Source organism: Westerdykella ornata (assembly GCF_010094085.1).
Source record: "Westerdykella ornata strain CBS 379.55 unplaced genomic scaffold EI97scaffold_33, whole genome shotgun sequence".
NCBI classification, from domain to species: domain Eukaryota; kingdom Fungi; phylum Ascomycota; class Dothideomycetes; order Pleosporales; family Sporormiaceae; genus Westerdykella; species Westerdykella ornata.
The window spans coordinates 197,271-217,419 of NW_022986883.1; the positions used below are offsets into that span (position 1 = coordinate 197,271).

The 20,149-nt window shown below is 50.4% G+C and overlaps 9 protein-coding genes across 9 annotated transcripts; 5 read left to right on the forward strand and 4 right to left on the reverse strand.

The window, feature by feature from the left end:
• Nucleotides 1-765: 765 nt before the first annotated feature.
• Nucleotides 766-1,981, reverse strand: EI97DRAFT_483240 (uncharacterized protein; the record flags this gene model as incomplete). The annotated part of the gene is made up of 5 exons (XM_033802093.1): nt 1,822-1,981; nt 1,583-1,774; nt 1,299-1,531; nt 852-1,249; nt 766-800 (listed from the first exon to the last, which is right to left on the reverse strand). Exons 1-5 carry the CDS (start codon nt 1,975-1,977, stop codon nt 766-768), a joined length of 1,014 nt encoding a protein of 337 aa, XP_033650400.1. The 5' UTR covers nt 1,978-1,981.
• Nucleotides 1,982-2,605: 624 nt separating this feature from the next.
• On the forward strand, nt 2,606-2,933 carry EI97DRAFT_384971 (uncharacterized protein; the record flags this gene model as incomplete). The annotated part of the gene is made up of 2 exons (XM_033795999.1): nt 2,606-2,809; nt 2,862-2,933. The coding sequence occupies 2 exons, from the start codon at nt 2,606-2,608 to the stop codon at nt 2,931-2,933; spliced, it is 276 nt and encodes a 91-aa protein (XP_033650401.1).
• A 1,796-nt stretch (nt 2,934-4,729) lies between these two features.
• On the reverse strand, nt 4,730-6,175 carry EI97DRAFT_445473 (uncharacterized protein; the record flags this gene model as incomplete). The annotated part of the gene is made up of 4 exons (XM_033799972.1): nt 4,730-4,746; nt 4,949-5,024; nt 5,220-6,016; nt 6,070-6,175. 4 exons carry the CDS (start codon nt 6,173-6,175, stop codon nt 4,730-4,732), a joined length of 996 nt encoding a protein of 331 aa, XP_033650402.1.
• A 1,098-nt stretch (nt 6,176-7,273) lies between these two features.
• On the reverse strand, nt 7,274-9,026 carry EI97DRAFT_503962 (alpha/beta-hydrolase; the record flags this gene model as incomplete). The annotated part of the gene is made up of 5 exons (XM_033802802.1): nt 7,274-8,107; nt 8,162-8,536; nt 8,681-8,704; nt 8,825-8,841; nt 9,017-9,026. The coding sequence occupies 5 exons, from the start codon at nt 9,024-9,026 to the stop codon at nt 7,499-7,501; spliced, it is 1,035 nt and encodes a 344-aa protein (XP_033650403.1). The 3' UTR covers nt 7,274-7,498.
• Nucleotides 9,027-9,038: 12 nt separating this feature from the next.
• On the forward strand, nt 9,039-9,821 carry EI97DRAFT_436633 (uncharacterized protein). The gene has a single exon (XM_033799160.1). The coding sequence runs from the start codon at nt 9,213-9,215 to the stop codon at nt 9,588-9,590; it is 378 nt and encodes a 125-aa protein (XP_033650404.1). The 5' UTR covers nt 9,039-9,212; the 3' UTR covers nt 9,591-9,821.
• Nucleotides 9,822-10,471: 650 nt separating this feature from the next.
• On the reverse strand, nt 10,472-10,846 carry EI97DRAFT_343888 (uncharacterized protein; the record flags this gene model as incomplete). Its single annotated transcript, XM_033794758.1, has 1 exon — nt 10,472-10,846. A coding segment is annotated over one exon (375 nt), but the record flags the coding sequence as incomplete, so codon positions are not given.
• A 326-nt stretch (nt 10,847-11,172) lies between these two features.
• Nucleotides 11,173-11,885, forward strand: EI97DRAFT_503965 (mitochondrial peptidyl-tRNA hydrolase-like protein Pth2). The gene is made up of 2 exons (XM_033802803.1): nt 11,173-11,469; nt 11,526-11,885. Exons 1-2 carry the CDS (start codon nt 11,199-11,201, stop codon nt 11,831-11,833), a joined length of 579 nt encoding a protein of 192 aa, XP_033650406.1. The 5' UTR covers nt 11,173-11,198; the 3' UTR covers nt 11,834-11,885.
• A 541-nt stretch (nt 11,886-12,426) lies between these two features.
• EI97DRAFT_198177 (uncharacterized protein) lies at nt 12,427-14,967 on the forward strand. Its single transcript, XM_033793661.1, has 2 exons — nt 12,427-14,646; nt 14,708-14,967. Exon 1 carries the CDS (start codon nt 12,589-12,591, stop codon nt 14,602-14,604), a length of 2,016 nt encoding a protein of 671 aa, XP_033650407.1. The 5' UTR covers nt 12,427-12,588; the 3' UTR covers nt 14,605-14,646; nt 14,708-14,967.
• A 554-nt stretch (nt 14,968-15,521) lies between these two features.
• On the forward strand, nt 15,522-17,141 carry EI97DRAFT_425628 (glycoside hydrolase; the record flags this gene model as incomplete). Its single annotated transcript, XM_033797162.1, has 2 exons — nt 15,522-16,019; nt 16,077-17,141. The coding sequence occupies 2 exons, from the start codon at nt 15,522-15,524 to the stop codon at nt 17,019-17,021; spliced, it is 1,443 nt and encodes a 480-aa protein (XP_033650408.1). The 3' UTR covers nt 17,022-17,141.
• Nucleotides 17,142-20,149: the final 3,008 nt, after the last annotated feature.

A 20,149-nucleotide genomic window follows, 5' to 3' on the forward strand; every position in this document is an offset into this window, starting at 1 on the left:
GTATTTCTCCACCCTGCAGATAAAGGCAGAAATATGGGCAGGAACAATCAGCTTCCTACATGTAGTGAATGGCTCGGTCGTTCGGATGCTGGGTAGGAAGCGGGAAGAAGCATCGGGAAGAGGAGACGTTGATGAAACGAGCACGGCGCTAGTACCCATTCTGTACTAGCTTCGAATCAATCCTGCAGACAAAACAACCCGGTCGGATACAACGGATTGTTTGGGTCTATAGTGTGTAGATATAGGCTTTCTAGTTCGGCGTCGCTGTAGACCGACAGTTCCCGTCTTGACAAGACATAGGTCTTCATGATTGACATGAAACATGAAGCCCCAGTACAACGATTTCATGGCGTGTGTTGAACATAACCCTTTGGGAAGCGATTTAGCAAGGAACCTATACTAGAAAGAGACCGCTCAAGATAGAACCCGGTTGCGTAGGTCACTAGCTATGTAAAGACTAATGGTATTACAATGGTAAATGGCCTTAGACAAGGATGAGTCAGTGGCCCTGAAATAAGGCGTTGGAAATAGAATTGAGCGGTCATAATCACCTGAAAATATGACAAGGTGATATAAAGGCGTGGTCGGTCGTCTACAAGCATTGAACATGTAGCAACAGAGCGGTGAGGTATGGAATGTCATCGAGCCGATGCATAATCATCATGCCAAGGACTACAAAAAAATCAATCAAATTGTGTCGGTACACTACAGTTACGGTTCTCAGTCTTTCTGGAAACGGCGAGATTCACCCATGCCTCTACACAGTTAAACGACAATATCGCCTGGAAGCTTGGGTAGCCCTGTCCCATGAGCATTAGCAGCGTACACAATAGTCGATAAAGTCTACTCACAGCCGTCAAAGTTCTCTCCAACCATATCCTTCACAGTGCATTTGTTTTGGTTGGCAATACTCTGGGTCTTAAGCATTGGCGCAGAGACATAGGTATGAGCGTCCATAGCTCTCTGGAGAGAATCATCCTTCCAGCCAAAGACATAGTCTGCGTGATTGGCGTAACCCGTCTTATCGCCGCTTGACCAGACAAACGGCTGGCTGCCATCCGCAGGCCAATCTTCCTTTTTGTTGAAAGATCGTGTGTCCCATACAGTTTCAAGCAAGATTTGTGGGATTTTAATTGGGTGCGTATCAGGGCACTTGCCACCAGACTCGAACGTTCCTACCTCAGGATATGCCACATGGTCTCTGTGGTTGGGTGAGTCAAGATTGACGCCATCCCAGCATGTTGGGAACCTGTAAACGTATGAGAACGTGATATGGGTTCCTTGATGATTAACACTACCTCTGGTTGGCCATGATACCAGCGGGGCATGGCTTTGTGGGAAATTCCAGTGTCTCTGGCTCTCGGGTTCCTTCATTTTGCATACAGATATAAGTCAACTGCCGGAACTCCTTGGCTTGGGCGCGATTGGTGTTGCTGACTTCGCCGGTGAGCATACGGAAGCCGGGTTTGAAAGCCGTCACGTTGGACGGCTGCTTTTGGTCGAAAAGAGCGTCCGACATGTAGTAGACCATCTTTCTTGGTATTAGAAAGCCAGCTGCTAGATTTGTACCACCTGCACTCACCATGCCACCCTGAGTACCTTGGACGTCCTGCTGCGCCCTTTGAGGAACCCGTTTATAGGTACCATTGCGAGCCTTGAAGTACAGAACGGCCGTCCAGTAGTTAGAGAAGTCTTCCGTAAACTGACAGCTTGTGCATGTGGACTTTTTGACAAGATCATGGCTTGCAGGATTCATGTCCGCCTTGAAGGAGTTCTACCATAATTAGCTAGGGATGCCGAGTTCTTTCTACAAGCACTTACACCTCCGATAATCTGGTGAAGATGTGTGGACGGATTGGAACCTGGATTCACCAGTGGGTCCAAACGTTGGACCGTAAGCTGGGCGCATCCAAAGCGAAGTAGAGCCCGCGCGGGAGCGAATATCCCCAGGGCGATGATAAGTTTGTTAGCTTTCATGATGTGGAAAGACCTGGGGAGCGGAGCGAGTGGGATGAAAGCCGGATGGTGAGGAGAGTGGATAGTTATGATGCACACCTACCCTAGGATACCTAGGCAGCAGCGAAGGCAATGCCGTGGATTCTAGATTCTGAGAACAGGAAATCATCGAACTTCTTTCTGGGAGATGTTTGGGTTTAATCTAGCTGCATGAGCCAAGAGCGTGGTCTTGGGAAGTTGATTGAGGAGGCCATTCATCTTAACCAATACCGAGCACTGAGCGGACTAATGAGTGTTCAGGCTAGTGATCTGCTGGTATTGATAGGCTACGCCCTTTCTCTTTTTGTAGACTTGAAATGATAGTGTTGTAGAGTGGTCTTACATGGATGTGGGCGGAAATATCCTACCGACCCCTCTTAATTGATTAGGAGGGACGCATGCAATCAGTGCCACGTTCTTGTGTAAGGACATGCCGGATCCCAACGATCACATGTATAAAGCATAATATGGTATGCCCGGTTTGGAACCCGTAAACGTGCATGCCGACCAACATACATAGCCAGCAACACTCATCGATCTGTTGGGTAGAATACTCTTACCATACATTCTTCTGAACCTAACGCTGACCTGGTTGAAGCAGTCCTCCAAGATGAGATTCTCACTCATACTCGCGTTTCTTTCGGCTGCCATGGTCTTCGGCCAACGATACGAAGTGTGCACGAGGGAAGTTGCGAAGACTGACGAATGCCTCGAAGTCATCAACGCAAATGCCTGCTACAACAAACTTCAATTTCGGAACAACCAGACACTTAGTTGCATCAACGGTGCAAACGACAATGAGCGGGCTATCAAGGTATGTCAAGTTCTCTAGAGATCATTTAAATGCTTTTCTGATCCAAACAAAGGCATGCAAATGCTGTACCTGTGTTGGCCCTCGGATGTGCGAGTTTGTCACGAAACAACGCATTACCTGTTAGAATGACGGGATATTATGGTACATGGAAGAAGTGGTCACAAGTGGGTAGCCTTCGAGGAACGGGAGTTGTTTCGCAGTCGAGGGGTAGGGCGTCTGCGATACAGCGCTACCAGTGGGTGAAGAGCGGATGTGTGTAACTTGAGCTGTCTGGGATTTCTCGTTGAAATCATCGGCACTGAGAATTCTATGACTGCCGGAGACGTGATATACGGCAGGATGCGAGGCGTGTTGAAGATACCCTAGGTTCTGCTACTCGCCGAGACAACCCGTCAACCAATCATATCTCGGGCAGGTAGTATCTAATGAATGGCATCTGCAGGCATATTAGCCCCATCTTCGGCATAACGTAGCACCGAGCGTACTTCAGTATATGAACACTAAGATTAAAGCACAGTATACCTGATTTTGACAATCGTTGTCACCGACGTCCTTCTCAAGCCAACACACGGGACGCTAAGAAGAAAATCGTCTGGACCACTCCGACTTCTTCCAAGACGAGCTGCTTCTGGGAGAAGACAGAATCAAAATCACATTGTCAAATCCCCGACTAGTCTGCAGTAAGTGGTTGTACATGTCTTCGAGCGGACCCTTGGGAGGGCCGGGCAATAATGCGTTCCCTTCACAGCAGCAGTTTGCTACCTGATATGCCGAAGACCACCGAAATAGCCGCCATGCCTTTGGTTTCAGACTGGGCACACTCTGAAGTGATTAGGGTGCCGGCTGGTGAGTCTCTAGGTGTATATGTATAGTAGGCAGTCCACTGGCCGCGAGAGAGACGAAATCGCAACTTAGGTATGGGGTTATTCACTCCGCGGCATTGCCCGATGTACGTAGATGATTAAATAATAGCAGAGTGTGCTGCCTTTTGAGTCGTGCGCAGGACGGGCCTACCTCTCAGCCTGCTCAAAATAGACATGGTTCTCTTGTCAGAGAAGGCATAAAGATGTGAACACATTCAGCTGCAAGGCCCTCCGCGAGATATTCTTCAAGCTTTGTAATCTCGGTATCACCCATCTTTATCCCGGGTTGGCTGGTTGTCAGATGCAGTAGTGGCACACTTTCTCGTGCGCCTGCGCCGCGAGGCTGAGCACCCAGTGAGATATCAATACGCAACCTACATAAAGAGGGTGAGCATAAGTGAGAGCCGGGTACAAATCATCAGCCGTCATAGGCATCCCCATATTAAGGCACAATGTCTGGGCAGGTGGACCTTAATTTTCGGGTCGGATTTTGCGTGACCACACAGTCAGCTCTTCATGGGCGGTGTCCGCCCCGCACGGAGCGCCGACAATATATGATCCCGTCAACCATACTTACGTGGAATTTCTTCTACGGTGATAACCCCAAGTGCACTTTGAACTACTAGACATCAGACATAACTGCACTGAGACGCATCACTGAGCCGCAACTAGTGCGAACCGTATCGTGTCCGCAGTATATGCGGTCCCATTGGTGCTCTCAATTGTCATTACCGCAATTTAATTGTACTTTGCAGCTACAAACTGGGCGTATCGAGCATCGTATTCGGCATCGTTCATATCGGTTTCATGTCTGGGGTCACTGTCAAGTGGCTTACAAAGGAAGCAAGCAAGCATGGAGCAATGTTAAGCTAATCACGTTCGAGGACTAAATGTAGAAAGTTGAGGGGTAGTTACGCTAACTGAAACGCTTCAGTATGCTATCAGTTAACTGTTATGCTTCAATATCGAAGTGGCCACTGGGTGGATCTGTCAGATTGGCTCAGCGCATTTCTACTCCTGGTGACAGTTTTTCTGCTTGTGATGTAGGCTTCACTTTTCAAACTGGATATGCCGCTAACGGAAGACAGTTTTGAGTTATCCCTTTGCATGATATGTGAGAATTTCGCGATTACCGCAAAGGTTACGATTTGGACAGTGAAAAGAAAGAAAAGACCCCGAACCCATGAGGGACGCCTCGGCAACTAGCCAGGTTGGAGGTGATATGTCGACAGAATGATGGCGGAATTAGGAGAACAGTGCGCCCTGTTTGACTTACGCGTGGAGAACAGAAGTTGCCGGTTAGTGGATCGAGTGCGAGCTATGACAGACTGCACAGATGAGATCGAAAAAGTCTGAATCGATAATTGTACTAGTATATCAGCAGATGTTCTGTTGATACACCATCTTAGTTGCAAGCCGCGGAGAGCATGCGAACTTTTGAAGCGCTGGGAATCCGGCCACCGATGAGAATGAATTCCGGTGGCGGTCTCCCAAGGTTAGGCCGCGTTTTACGTAGCATTCAAGTTCAGGTCCCAAGCTTTACATACATTGGGACAATGAACTTGGATGGCTCTCATGTTGTCCTGAGCCCTTCGTTTTAGCCACTGTCCTAGACCCCAGAAGTCGCACAGGCCAGGAAAGGTACGTCCCTTCTCCGCGACTCGCAATCTTTTGGCCTCCATACATCGCAATCGTTTCTCCAAAGCCATGAAAGGCTGCAAATTCAGCGAGACAGTTTCGAGGTTCGGTAGACGCGCGATTGCTTGGAAATCGAACTTGCGAGTCATGGCGTCCAAGTCCAATACGGGTACCTCATTTTCCAGCACCCAGAGTAAGTCGTTCCAGTTGATAAGCAGAGAGACGTGGCTTATGTTAGGACAGCGACGGAGAAGTTGTCTAGCGGGTGCCCCGAACTCGCCTCTCTCAAATAAGCCCAGGTCGGTAAACTCCGCAGTCCGGAGGTTGTCGTAGCCGGCTCCTTTCTCAAACTCGTTGAGGAAAGCCATGAGGTTGTAGAGAGAGGAAGTTGTAATGATGCTGAAAGTGGCGTTTTGAATGATGAGTTGGCAAATCTCCGTGTACCAGCGGTCACTGACATATGCCGGAGCGGGAATGTTGAAGTCTCTCGTATCAGGCACTTCAATATAGAGCAGCTCAGGGAAGTCTGCCAGTACGTAATTGAAAATTCGGTTGCGTATCTGACGAGGAAGACAGAGAAACACGTCGCCCCGCTTTACGGCACCACGGTAGGTGATTATACTGATGAGCTTCAGTGGCTTATGACTGTCGGAAGGCAGACATTCCCTTGACGGATTAAGTGCGTTTGGACCGGTTCCCACTGATACTAGATCTTGTTAGGCAAGTTAGGCAATCTCCTTGAGATGACGTTTCGCTTACTCCAGCCATTCCTGCTACGAACTCCAGCGATAAACTGAGATTCGGAACCAGGTGAAACCATGGGTTCGGGGTGATTTGGAGTGGAGAATATCTGAGGATAGTTCATGGTAGGGATAGTTTATTCAAAGCACGAAATTATACTTCTCGAGCATTAGAAGGTTGTTTAGAGGTTGCGAGCAAGTGAGAGCGGAAACCATCAAGTAAGGTCATCGGCTTTATATCGTTCCGAGCTCTATGACGAGTTAAAAAGCGGTGACTGTAGCGTACAGACAGGACAACTGTCACACTCTGCAACAATTAAAACACTTGTTGTCTAGGAGAATTATGGAGCGAATAGACTCAAGAGGTTTTGAGGGGAGCCTGCACTCAACGCTAGATTAGCGATCTCTCTGATCCAGTCCTGCGAGCGAACTCACCATGTCTTTCAAACCTTGGAAGCTAACTCTTCCTTCGAACTACTTCTTTCTGTCACGGAGCCAACCAAAATGGGCGGATAACATGGATAACACATTGAAAAGCAATAGTTCGCTGAATGATGCGCCGAAAGATCTAATCAAGTCGATCAAGGTAAAGGTTCCGCAACCAAAGACTTTGCAAAAAAGGTTGGAAAGCAATAATGACGCACGGAATACAGACCTAGATCTCTTTGAAGTACCAAGCACTGCGCCTAGGTCTCAGAAGGGGTATTCACTATTTGACGAGTTAGGAGAACAGGCTCCCAAACTCGATGATTTGGATGTACACTGGGACTCAGAGGGCCTTCCGAGACAAACAAATCCAGGCTTCCTAAACTCTTTGCATTTGGACTTGGCGAGGTTATCTTCCATCCGCGGTCTTGCGTTCCGCTTCCTACTGTGGGATAAAAGTCCATACTAACACTGGATGAACTTTAGGCGTTTGACTGGGCTGGCTGGCTGGAAGGGATGACGGTGGTCACGCCTCTAGAAACCGGCGGCACACTCCTGTCTGCTCGCATGGACTGTCAAAGCGGTACTGTAGCACCTGAATCCTTGGACAGCGAGAGAAAACACTGAAGAGTGGACATGGTCGACCCAGGAAGACAAACCGTTCGTATTTTCTCGAGGACGTGAATTAGAACAAACATGGATCATATGTATCCAATGCACATTACGGTACGATGCGAGCGGCCACAAGACACAAACCAGCATGTCCGTTCTGGCTTTTAGCTCAGAACATGCATTCTCTCTTAATTTCTTCGCAACATAGACTGCTTTTACTTTGCAGGATACTCTCAGAACTTCTCTTGTGTTCAAATCAGTTTCGCAAAAGGTTGAAGAACAGCTGAGAGTCTATGATTATCTGATTCTGGATCCTGGATTTGCCAACTGATACTGAGTGAAGTAGATTCCCTACAATGTACACCTGCCCCAACGCCCCAATCAGAGGAGACACAACCCTATGAGTAATCTTACAACCTTGCGACAAGACTCTCCACAATCTCCTCCAGATATCTTATCTGCATACTCCCATGCGTCTCATCCTCCACCCTCAACTTCGCCCGTCCACCCAACTTCGCCGCAATCCCCTCACCATGCCTCAACGGAATGTTTGTATCTTGCGTCCCATACCATAACTGCACCTCCAAGTCTTCCCGAATGTCTTCCACCCGAAAGCCCCACTTCGAAGTCATCAATCTCGCGTCTTGAGCAACGGCATCGAACCCCTGAGAAAAGCATTCACGCGTAGATCGCACATGCATGCGAAGAACGCCCTCGTCTAATGTTTCCCTGTCTCTGGGGTGGAGCTTGGATTTTCCGAGGCGTTCCAGAATCAACTGTAGGCGTTGTTCGTCGGTGAGGTCGAGACGACCGACAGGCTCCCAACGGCGCCAATACCATTTGACCAAGCCGGGAAAATAGGGATATACGAACGTGAAGCCCAAGTAGAGGGGTAAAATGGCGCCCCTGAAGCCGATGTCCGCTGGGCCCATACCAGTGACGATGGAGACGCATTTGAGTTTGTCCGGAGGCATGGATGCGGCACATGCCAGTGCGTATGGTCCACCTCCTGAGATACCCTAGAAATCTCAGTGACAATACCCTTTCCAGAGCATGAATGCGCGTCAATGTACCAAAACGCCATAACTAGCCAACCCAAGATGTTTCGCCAGCTCCTCCACATCCTTCGCATGATCCAAAAGCGTCCCTTTCGGATGCGGAGAGCTCAACCCAACGCCGAACCTGTCTACACCGATGACACGTGCTCCGAGCCTCTGGCATAGCTCTTCAAACCAAGCTGCCTCTAGGCGGGATCCTGGGTGACCGTGGAGGTAGAAAAAAGTTCGTGTTCCCTCAGTTAAGGAACCATATTGTGCATATCCGAGTTTTCGTCCATCGGACAATGTGAACGTGGCGGAAGCATCGTTATCTAAACGTATCTGTGAGTTGCGAGGTGGTTTGAACACTGTCATAGCCGTCGAGTCCTTCGCTTTGGCGCCTGGCCAGAGCTTAGGGAATAAGCTGTAGATAAAGGCTCGAAGTTTTGATATCACTAATGTGAGACCCATAAGGACACTGAATCAGTCGCCCAAGCTCATGATAAGTTGTGCGAGGGACTTTGCTGCTTATGTGGTTGCCTGGTTCATACTTACAAATGGGGCTAACAGTTTCTCCATCTATTAACAGAAAGGCCGGTAAGCAGAAACCCGACGCTAAGCTTATATAGGATGCATGGAATGAAATGCGTCCATCGCTTATTACTGTCACGGTTTGGTCGTCGTGTTTATACCACTCACGAAAGCGTCATTGAACCCTGCAAGAGTTTAAAGCAAGACAGTAATTGATATAATCCTTGGAACGATACTTGCTGTCCACGGAAAAGTGTAAAATGACCTGTATATGCATTCTGCTGACGGGCGCTCGAGATGAAGCTATGTCACTCAATCTTGTTTGGTCTGAGTCATCAGAGGGGGAAACGAATCACTTACCTGTGACCATTCCGTCATAAAACTTCCATCTGTCAGACCCAACGATTATATTACATAGTACTCCATACACATCCCGAACTCACCAGACAAAACAATCATGACTTGGCAGTGTGCACGGTCCAGGCGATGCAGCATATTCATGTAAATGAGAGAGCGCTCAGAGTTTCCACCGTACATGGTCCTCGCTCTCACCATAATGCCAACCCTCGACCTCTACCTCCTCACGTCCGTTGGCTTCCCCCGCGACCACCACTCCCTCTTCCTCCTCACCGATCCCTCCGGCAGAGGCATCATTTTCCAAGTCACTGGCAACATCCAAGAAGGCATGAGATTCGAGAAGAAAGATGTTGAAAACCCAGAGCTCTCGAACGAGTACATTTCCAAGTCGAAGATCGGCGTTGTCTCGGACGAGAATTTGGCGAGGATGGAAAGTGTCTTGAGAGGCATTGCGCCTCCAACGAAGCAGTTCGATGGGCCGACGAGGATCGATGCCAGTGTACCGTTGAGGAGGTGTCAGGAGTGGACGAGGGAAGCAGTGGAGGCGTTGGGGAAAGACGGGATTTTGGGGGCGTGAGGAAAGGTAGAGTGTCCGGATCGTGGTGGATCTGTATGATATCAGTTGCGGACGAATTGAAGTGGCTCCTACATGAGATAGCGGGACTCTGTAGCCACGGGCCACACATGTGAGAGAAACTCTGGTTGCAAAAACTCCTTTCATTATTTGGAGTCCTTACACCTGTGATTGATAGTCCGATCTCCATGTACATCGAGCCTACTCTTACAATGAAATATAGCTACAACGTCTTGCTCTTTCGAGAGATCCCACAAACTTCCAAGTCCCTCTCGAATGTCCTCATCGTGCTTCAGGGAAGGTACCTTGTCCATGCAGTAAACTTAAGCATGCGCCTTCTCGCTCGTTTGGGCCTGAGCCAGATCCGCCCAGTCCTTTACCTCAACCGCGGGCTGCCTCTTCATCTCCTCTTCTAATCTTTCCTTCTCCGACTTTTTCAGCTGCTCTTGCGCAAGAATAGATGCCCTATGTTCTATCATCCACGTCACCCTGCGCTCTGCCAACGTAACACCTTCCTTCTTCGCATCCTGGGAAACAAGAGGCGCAACCTTCAAGAAATCCTTCAAAGTTTCCTTGGTTCCACTAGCCTTGATCAAGCGTCGGGTCTCGTTCAGCTCATCCAATGCCATCTGCTCCATCAATCTGCGATTTGGTGTGACGCTGTGGTTGGCGGTGGTAGGCACAGCCTTCCTGTATTGCGATGCGAGGCCCTGGATGGCGCGTTTCTTGGCGTAGCGGAATCGGTGGTGAATCTCCGACAGCCTGTTTGGTTGTTCTTGCGCGACTACGGGTTGTTCTTCTGCCTTCGCCTCTTGCTGCTGCTCCTTGAGCTCCTTGAGCCTCATCTCCTTTGTGGGCCACTGTTTATCAATGACATCCTGTGGCAGACCCAGAGCAGCTGCCTCCGCTCTGAATCGTGCAATGACCTCCGGTGTCTGCATCAACGTCCATCTCAAACGCCAACCCATCTCGCCCAGCTCCTTGATGCGGGACTCGCTCTGTTTGAGCAGATACTCATCCAGCCCACCCTCGCGATCCATCGTCTTGAGTACCTTTGAAGTGACACGTAGCAGGATGCGCTTCTTCAGTGCAACAGAGTATAAGCTCTTGGTGATAACATTGGGCTTCCAATGTCGCCTCGTCTTCGTCTCGGTCTTCTTGGAGACGTTATTGCCGAATTGTATCCTCTGGCCGCCATAAAGACCCTTGTTTGACTGCTTGAAGAGCAAGTTTGGTCCATACGGATATTCTGGTATCACTGCATCCTTCGGGATAATGCTGCTGGGCAGGTGATATCCCAAATCTCCACCTTTGCGCTTGTACAGGGGAGCAGAGGTCGTGAAGGAACGATGCGCGGGTTGCAGGGTCCGGGCAGCGCGAGACGCCAGCGGGAGTCTACCGGAGAGTAATTGGCAGCGGGGAGGCATAACTGGGGAGCGAGCGGCCATCAGTGGGAGGGCCGCCGCGAGAGTGATGGGATGGATGGACACGGCGGAGGTCCGCCGACGAAGATTTCGATGCGGATGCGAAATTGGTCCGTGCCCCGACGTTCAAACAAGACCACCAGCAACGCTGAGAGAGGTTCTGCAACACCACAGTCGCACATTTAAGATGCCAGAACACCCTCCGCCGACGACCGCATCCATCGCTATTGCGTGCGCCTTGATTGCTGGCGTGACGGGCTATTTTCTCGGCCAGGCGAAGTCCCTTGGGCTCTTTGGTGGAAGTCCCATCTCGGAAGCTCCACGTAGCAATCGCAAGACAAACGAAGATTCAGAAGAGTCTACCGATCAAGAGGATGGGGAACTCAGCGAGTTCCCTGGTCATAATGAAGAGTGCAAGCTAGTTCTTGTCGTGAGGACTGATCTGGGCATGACGAAGGGTAGGTACACCATATTGTACTACTGCTTGAGCAAGCTTTTCTGACTGCTGTTGTAGGCAAAATCGGAGCGCAGTGCGGGCACGCGACGTTAGCCTGTTACAAGCACTTCCTGCGACATGCGCCAAACTCGCCGATATTACGACGATGGGAGCGGATGGGTCAGGCGAAGGTTGCTCTGCAGGTGAAGAGCGAGGAGGAGCTGGAGATGCTACAGGCTCAGGCTTTGAGTTTGGGACTGGCAGCTCACATAATACATGATGCGGGTCGAACACAGATCGCGAGCGGGAGTGCGACAGTGCTAGGAATCGGACCAGGACCTAAAGGGGTGATTGACCAAGTTACAGGCTCATTGAAGCTGCTTTAGATACCACCGTGAATTCGGAGGCTGCTTTAGATACCCAAATAAAATTTCTTTGAATTCAACACGTCGGTGTTCCGGGTGACCTGCACTGTTGGGGCCAAAGGTGCGTCTGCAAGACCCTCCACGAGTACTGAACAGAAGAGTGGCCAGAACAAGCTGGAAATGCGATGATATGTAGGCTGGACTGGGTTTTTCCTTAGCTATCACCGGCCGACGGCCTCAGCGAAAGGATCAGGAATCAGACGCCCTAACGCGGCCCTTCCACCGAGCTCAAGACCAGAGGTCGAACTCAGGCTTCCGGAACGCGCCGACTCTCTCTCCAACCTGTCGACCGGAAGATTGACATCATGGGAATTTGATGGCTCCATGGGGCGGACGAACTGCGAGACCATCAACCGAGCACACTCCGGAGAGTGGACGGGACAATCAAGCACAGGTTGTGGTTATGGAGAGAAAGAGGATGCTGCACAGGAAAATTATTTGAAGAGGACGTTGGTCGGGACTTGGCAAGGCTAACTCCAATCCGTTAGGCTGCGATTGTGGCTTGGCATTGGTGAACCTACCTCGGACTCGCCTTCATCACTCCCCATTGCTAACTCAACCACTCCATCACATCGAGTCGCATCACCCGCAGGGTGCAGAAGCTCACCTCTCGACAAGTCTATCCGTCACTCCATTGTCCGGATCGTTGACGCCATCCTCGATCGTACTTTCAAACGTTTTACCGAAGGAACCGCGCGACCCACGAGGTAGCAACCATGCCGGACGCTGTGTCGCTATCCATTGAGGAGGCGAATAAGATTCGCCTCTCAATGGGCCTAGCACCGCTGCCTGTCCCTGGCGCGGCACCTCCATCTGGGCCTTCGTTCAAAGAAGCGGGTGAGGCCAAAAGCGCTGACGATGAGGAGCCTGCGAGTACCGTCGAGACACGACAAGCCGCTGCATATGACAATTGGAAAAAGTTGCAAGAAGAGGCTGAGGCGAAGAGGAAGCGCGAGGAGCGCGTGGCTGCCATCAAGAAGGAGCGTGAGAGAGCCTCCCGGTTCGCCAAGCTCGAAGGCAAAGGTTTAGCCGATCTTGCAGAAGAGGATGACGATCTGGCCTGGCTAAAGAATGCGAATAAGCGGCAAAAGAAGATTGCGAAAGCGGAGCGGATGCAGAAGGAGCTGGAAGAACGGGAGGCTCAGGCACAAGCCGCGCGAGAATACAGTCAAGCTGATCTAGCGGGTGTGCAGGTCGACCATGAGATCAAGGACTTTGACGGCGAGGATCATATCCTTGTCTTGAAGGACACCGCAGTCGATGCTGATGAGGACGACGTCCTCGAATCAGTTGCCATGAAGGAGAAGGAAAGACTGCAGGAAAGGCTGGAGTTAAAAAAGAGGAAACGTGCCTACGATCCGAATGAAGAGAATGAGTCTGGCCAAACTTCGATCCTAGCTCAGTACGATGATGAAAAGAAGCGTAAAACCTTCACGCTCGACGGACAGGGTCGCATAGTTGAGGAAGTTCAGGAGGAGGCTGCAACAGGCGGCAAGCCGAAGAAGGTCGCTATTAGCTTGGACATACTCACAGAAGATCGCCCGTCTGCCAGCGACTACATGGATATCCCTGAGGTGAAGATCAAGAAGCCCAAGAAGAAGAAGTCCAAAACATCGCGTAGACGGCCATTGGATGATGATGAGGATGCGGTATTCCCCGCAAATGAGGAGGAGGAAATGCAATTGGATGAGCCGGAAGTCAAGCCGAAACCGAAGAAGGACTTCTTTGATACTTCTTTCGTGGATGATGATGACTTGCAAGCTACTCTTGCTGCTCAGCGTCAGAAAGCATTGAAAAATCGTAAGAAGATGCGACCCGAAGATATTGCGCGCAAACTGCGTGAGGAAGCCTCGGCTACGCCTGACATTCGGGAGACAATAGAGGATGGAGACGAGCCCGGTCTCGTCATCGATGAGGTAACCACTTTCGTTGAACATCTTGATCGAGCCAAGACAGAGGAAGCAGAGGAGGAGGAACGCCGTAAGCGACGTAAGTCAAGCCAGTTCTCTAACGGTGTCGCCTCCCCAACCGTTGGTGAAGCGGAGACCGTTGATCACGATGGCGATGTCGACATGGCTCAATCGTACGCGGAGGCAGCGGAGGCGGAGGACCGACAATCTCGTGAGCGTTCTGCGTCCGTCAAGATCAGTGTCACCGGCCTTGATGAAGAGGAAACTGTTGATCGCGGACTTGGCGCCACTCTCAAGCTTCTCAAGCAGCGTGGTGTATTGAAGGATAGCAACTCGGGCGATTTGAACGCCGCCTACCGTGAGCGACAGAAATTCCTTGCGGATAAGCAGAAGGCAGAAGAGGCGGCCGAACGTCTAGCAAAAAGGCAACGCGAACGCGAACGTGCATCTGCGCAGTGGAACAATATGTCGGCTCGTGAACGCGAGGAGTGGGCTCGCAAGAACAATATCTCCCGCGATCAGATTGAATCCCGTCGGCTTGCCGAGATATTTAATGCCGAGTATAAGCCTAATGTGCAGCTGACGTACGTGGACGAGTTCGGGAGAGAGATGAATCAAAAGGAAGCATTCAAGAAACTCAGTCACCAGTTCCACGGAAAGGGAAGTGGAAATACCAAGACGCAGAAGCACCTTGACAAGATTGCAGCTGAGAAAAAGAAGATGGCAGAGAGTACCTTGGAGACGACCCTTGCACGGGGCATGACGAACGCGCAAGGGCAGCAGAGTAAGAAACACAAACAAGCCGGGGTTCGTTTACAGTAGGATTGGGTTCCGACTTGCGTACTGGGATACGGGTTCCTCAAGGTCAGTTCCATCTGAGTGTGGTTTAAGGACGTTAAGTTATTAATAATAAGCCTATCATTAGACCACGTATCAGGAAGCGGTTTTGTGACGTGAGCCCTTGCGAGGGAAGATTGCTAATAGCACAGGTCTTTGCTTTCTCCTTCACTGACAACAAGAGTACCTCAGCGACCATCTCAATCTTAACGCTAGATGCTCTGAGTGTAAGTCGGAAGCATACCGCCATGTGTCTGAGAGCTTGCCACTCTCATGACTCTCACTTTTCCTCTCTTTGTTCTTCATCCTTGTTTCTCTGTCTATGTCACGAATCTTCCTCGTGACCTTTTTAATCCTCTCGAACGTCCAGTCTGGTTTCAGTCTCAACTATCGCACTCTTGCGCCGCACTGGCATAATGGCCTGCCATATTTCCGTTCACCTCAGAGTCAATCCTCATCTCAGTCGGCTGTTTGTTTTCGGTTTTCCACCACGTAGGTGACGGCACACATGTGGCACTACAATACGTGCAGCGCTTGAAATAGAAGCGCAGGTTTGCTTAGGCTAAAATGGCACTGTCCTCATGCCATTGCCCGACCATGACAGGTGCAGAGGAGTCGTGGAATAAGTTATTGCCATCTTGGCATCACATATGAACATTGTATCGAGAGTGCTTCTTTTCGCAACCAGCCACTCTATATGTCATATACTTTACCGATCCTCATGCATTCTGTGCCGGGTATGGCCTCATGTAGGACAATGTATTCTGGCGATACGAGATTACACCCACCCGGAAATAGGTCGGATCGGGCCCACACTGGACGTTGTTGAACTTCGCATTTATTCTCCTCTTGATGCCGTGAAATTTCATGGTGCTGCTATTGTACTGACTGAATCCCTCACCATGCACCTTCCGTTGTCCCAACTTGCAGCACTTGCTGCTACTGCGCCTTTGGCTTTCGCGTCACCAAGGCTGGCGCCGCGACAGAACCAGAAGGTTACCATTAATTTGTCCCAGAAATATCAGACGATCGACGGCTTTGGCTTTTCTGCTGCGTTCCAACGCGCGAACCTCATTGTGAATCTCAAAGAACCAAAGCAGTCCCAGGTATTGGACCTGCTCTTCAACACCTCTACTGGTGCAGGTTTCTCCATTGTGCGTAATGGCATTGGATCGAGCAAGGACAGCAGTAACGACTACATGAACACTATCCTGCCTGTCTGCCCTTCCACACCCGATGGCACCCCGAATTACAAGTGGGATGGCAAGGACTCTGGACAGCTGTTCCTCAGTCAACAGGCTGTGAAATATGGAGTCAGCACCTTCTACGGAAATGCTTGGTCTGCACCCGGTTGCATGAAGACGAATGGCAATGACGCCAATGGTGGACAGCTATGTGGGGTAAGCAAAACGCTGCGCCCTCTACTACTCATGTATACTGACGTTGGAATCGTCTAGGTTTCAGGGACGAACTGCAGGTCAGGGGACTGGAAACAAGCGTACGCGAATTATCTGGTCAAGTATGTCCAACTATACGCAGAGAACGGTGTCAAAGTCACCCATCTCGGCTTCTTGAACGAGCCAGACTTCACCGCAAGCTACGCATCCATGCTCAGCGACGGCAACCAAGCTGCCGACTTCATCAAGGTTCTGCGACCAACCCTCGATCGCAACAACCTCACGGACGTGGGCATCAACTGCTGCGAAGCGACGGGCTGGAGTGTCGCCAACCAACACGCCCAACAGATGATCTCCTCCGGCGTCGAAGGCATGATCTACGCCGTCACAAGCCACGAATACACCAGCCGCATCGGCAGTCCCATGCGCACCAAAGCCAAGGTCTGGCAAACCGAATACAGCGACCTCAACGGTCGATGGAGCACAGCATGGTACTCCAACGGCGGCGCAGGCGATGGCTTCACGTGGGCGAACACCGTCTTCAACGGCATCGTGAACGCGAATCTCAGCGCCTATATCTTCTGGGAGGGCGTCCAGGACCGCGCCACCAACAACAACAACAATGAGAAGCTCATCCTCATCGACGGCCAGAACTACGAAGTCTCCAAACGCCTCTGGGCATTCGCACAATGGCGCGTCGTTCGTCCCGGCGCTGTCCGTATCGGCGCGAGTGGAGGCTCGAATCTCAAGTCCGCGGCTTTCCAAAATAAGGATGGAAGTATTGCTGTTGTTATTATCAACTCGGGGACTGGAGCGCAGACGGTTGCTGTATCTGGACTGGGAGCCCCCGCCGAGGGACAGACGGTGAAGGCTTGGGTAACGGATAATTCGAGTGACATGAAGGAGGTGGCTGTTACGGTAGCGGGGGATGGGACGGCGAGCGCGAGTGTGACTGGGCGGGGGATGATCAGTTTCTTGCGCAGTGCTCCGCCAGCGGCGAATTAGGTGGGAACGTGAAGGGCGTTGGAGATAAAGGATGAAGCCAAGTAAACGAAACAGGGCTGTGGATAGGAATAAAATGTGGTGGTCCTTACTCTCAGAAAAGTAACAAAAGATATTTCCGGCACCCAAACCCAGATAACGCGCCATTGTAGTTTTCCAAAATGCAGATAGAACGACTTAGGCTTCTCCGCGCGTTCGTCGTTGGTTCATCCTCATCGTTTTTGGGGAGGTATGAGGGGGTCATTTGTGTCTATTCTCTGTGTAAGAGCACGAAGAATGCTCGTTGGCACGCTGGACTGAAGATATAGACTTTTCGAGGGTGGGCAGAGAAACTGGTGCTCTGTGAAAAGGGCATCTGCCCGCTGTCCATCTCTGAAGTCTCGAAGGCGCGCGTCAATTCGGTCCACCATCAACCATCATACAGCCGATAATTCCGCAAGATCTCTGTTAATCGCGACCGTAGGTGAGTGCTAAGGTCTCCATTCATTTTGTTCTCCGTCAAATTGCTATACAAAATAATGTTTAAGCTTTTACACAATGCGCCTGAACAATGTGCCGAAACAATGCAGAGAGTAATGGCGCGGATGAAAAATCGCGAATTTAAAGGAACATCTGCACAATGCCATGGCCTTAAATACCTGCTCTGTGGCACTTTCCACTCTTTCTTATGTTTGTTAGGGGTGGTTCTAACACCGCTTGATCCCGCATTCCCGCCCCCCAGATCTAGAGTGCAGCCACCAGAATGGCCGCTCCTGTCGGCGCGGCTGGGTCTGATATACCAAGCCCTTCTCCTAAGGCAAATTCAAGGCGTCCTGGTGACCACTTGGATGATATTATTGGAAACATCGACCACGTATGCGCAGAAATATGGGGTGAACCAGCCGAACTGACCGCAGAGCTAGTTCCGCAAGGGACAACGGCGACGGTGGAAGTTACACCCACCCCTCATACGAAGTCAGAGACCGTGAAGGTGTTCCGTCAGCCCTACCAGGTACCAAAGAAATCGCCACCGGTATCTGTATTGTCATCTCAGTCGCCACAAGATGGAGTGATCATTATCCCCGGTGGAGAGGTTACTCAATCTAGTCAACTGATCATGAACAACGGACACGAGACACAAGATATGGAAACGCGCAGAGTAGCGGACGGAGTGGATTCAATCAAAAGAAAACGTACTACACGCCAAACTGGTGATGTAGGACCACACCATGCGCATGCAACACCTTCGACCCCAGTCCGTCTAGTCTCCTTTCGGGATGTAGGATGTCCGCCACCGCGCCGTAGAATTTCCGTGTTATCAGGTATGTTTGCACGTCACGCCGTACTTTGCGATGGCGAAGAAGACGTTTCTATCGTATGGTGCGGCCGGCCCAAACAAGCCCAGAGAAAACATGGGAATGATACGAATCATCGTCTGTGGAAGACTAAGAAGAAGGTGCTGCGAAAGGTGAAGAGCCTGTTTCGTCGTAGCTGAGTATCAATTGCCGAACGTAGACTCCCATCACCTGTTGATTGGATAGTCCATTGCTGGCCGGAGATCCATGAGGATCACTGGGTTCTCATAATCGTAGTCCTAATGATCAGCGCTTTTTACAGGACGAACAGCTGACTGAACAGTGTACTAGATTAGCGTCTGCCTATCTATACAAACGAACAGGCTAATTAGATTGTATAAGCTAGCGTACAGGGTTCCTGATCACCCAGGGTTCCTGATCACTTGCCAAAACTCAACACGTCGCTCATTGCTCGTGATTTCTCAGCACCCAGCGACCCAAAATGGATACCCGTGAAGCAGCTATACTAGCAGCTATTGACGATCTTAATTCTGGTGTTTTTCGCAGTCAACGAGCTGCTGCAAAGGCCTACAACATCCCGCAATCAACACTCTCGACACGTATACGCGGTGTACAGAGCAGCCAAAACAGCCATGTATACCAGCAGCAATTGACTCCACAACAAGAAGAGTTTCTTGTACAATGGATCCTCGAAGAAGACGCACGCGCTTTTCCTCCCTCGCATGCTCGCGTACGAGAAATGGCCAACCGAATACTAAGGATGAATGGAGATAACATACCTGTGGGCAAGCACTGGCTATCCTTCTTTATTAAGCGCAACCCACACGTCACCTCTGTTGTAGGGAGGAAGATAGAGGCTGCAAGAGCTGAGGGAGCAACACAAGAGCAGATACGCGAGTTTCTTGAGTTCTATGAGCAGCTTCGCGTTAAGCTAGGTATACAGGCTGAGGATACGTGGAATATGGATGAGACTGGGAAGGCCCTAGGTGTATGTGCAAACACCAGAGTACTTGCAAGAAGTCAGAAAAAGAAGGCTTACTATCAGTCTCCAGAGAATCACGAGTGGGCATCGATAATAGAGTGCATTTCAGCAACTGGGAAAAAGCTGCGGCCAGCTGTAATATTCAAAGGCAAAAACCTGCAGAGTACCTGGTTTCCATCAACAATACCTGACTGGCTATATGCAACTTCAGAGAATGGCTGGACATCTAATGCAATAGGAGCTGAGTGGCTGCAACGCATATTTCTGCCAGATACTGCACCCTCACAGGATCGCTGGAGGATGCTGATTTTAGATGGCCATGGCAGCCACGTTGACCTAGAATTCCTGTGGATCTGCAAGCAGAATAAAGTCAGGCTTCTGTTTCTCCCTGTGCACTCCTCGCACGTTCTACAGCCCCTAGATCTCTCAGTTTTCTCAGTAGTGAAATGTTTCTATCGCCAGCAGATTCAGGAGTTATCACACCTAGATGATGCTGCCCCAGTCAAAAAGGAACGATTTATTATGGCCTACCATGCAGCCAGAGAGGCCACGATTACTGAGAGAGTTGTGCGCACTGGGTGGGCCACTGCAGGCATCTGCCCATTGAACATTGAGCGAGTACTTAGCTCATCTCAAGTTGCTCAAAGGGCTGTTACTCCACCTCATCAGAATCAGCCTGAACTTGCTGAGGGCTACCTCTCTACTCCCCACGGCCCTCGAGATCTGTTTATAGCTCAGCGAGCACTTCACAGAGAGCAGAGTATAGGCCGCAAGGTTCACCAGCTCTTTGAGAAAGCAGGCAAGGCAATTGCAACTGCAAATACACGAGCAGCAGAGTTAGAAGCAGAGAACAA

What these genes read in the sequence shown, in the direction of transcription:
- EI97DRAFT_436633 (XM_033799160.1), top strand. Translation starts at nt 9,213, where the DNA reads ATGCCAACCCTCGACCTCTACCTCCTCACGTCCGTTGGCTTCCCCCGC.
- EI97DRAFT_503965 (XM_033802803.1), top strand. Translation starts at nt 11,199, where the DNA reads ATGCCAGAACACCCTCCGCCGACGACCGCATCCATCGCTATTGCGTGC. An exon ending in TGATCTGGGCATGACGAAGG is followed by an intron (nt 11,470 to 11,525) that starts GTAGGTACACCA and finishes CTGCTGTTGTAG; the next exon opens with GCAAAATCGGAGCGCAGTGC.
- EI97DRAFT_198177 (XM_033793661.1), top strand. Translation starts at nt 12,589, where the DNA reads ATGCCGGACGCTGTGTCGCTATCCATTGAGGAGGCGAATAAGATTCGC.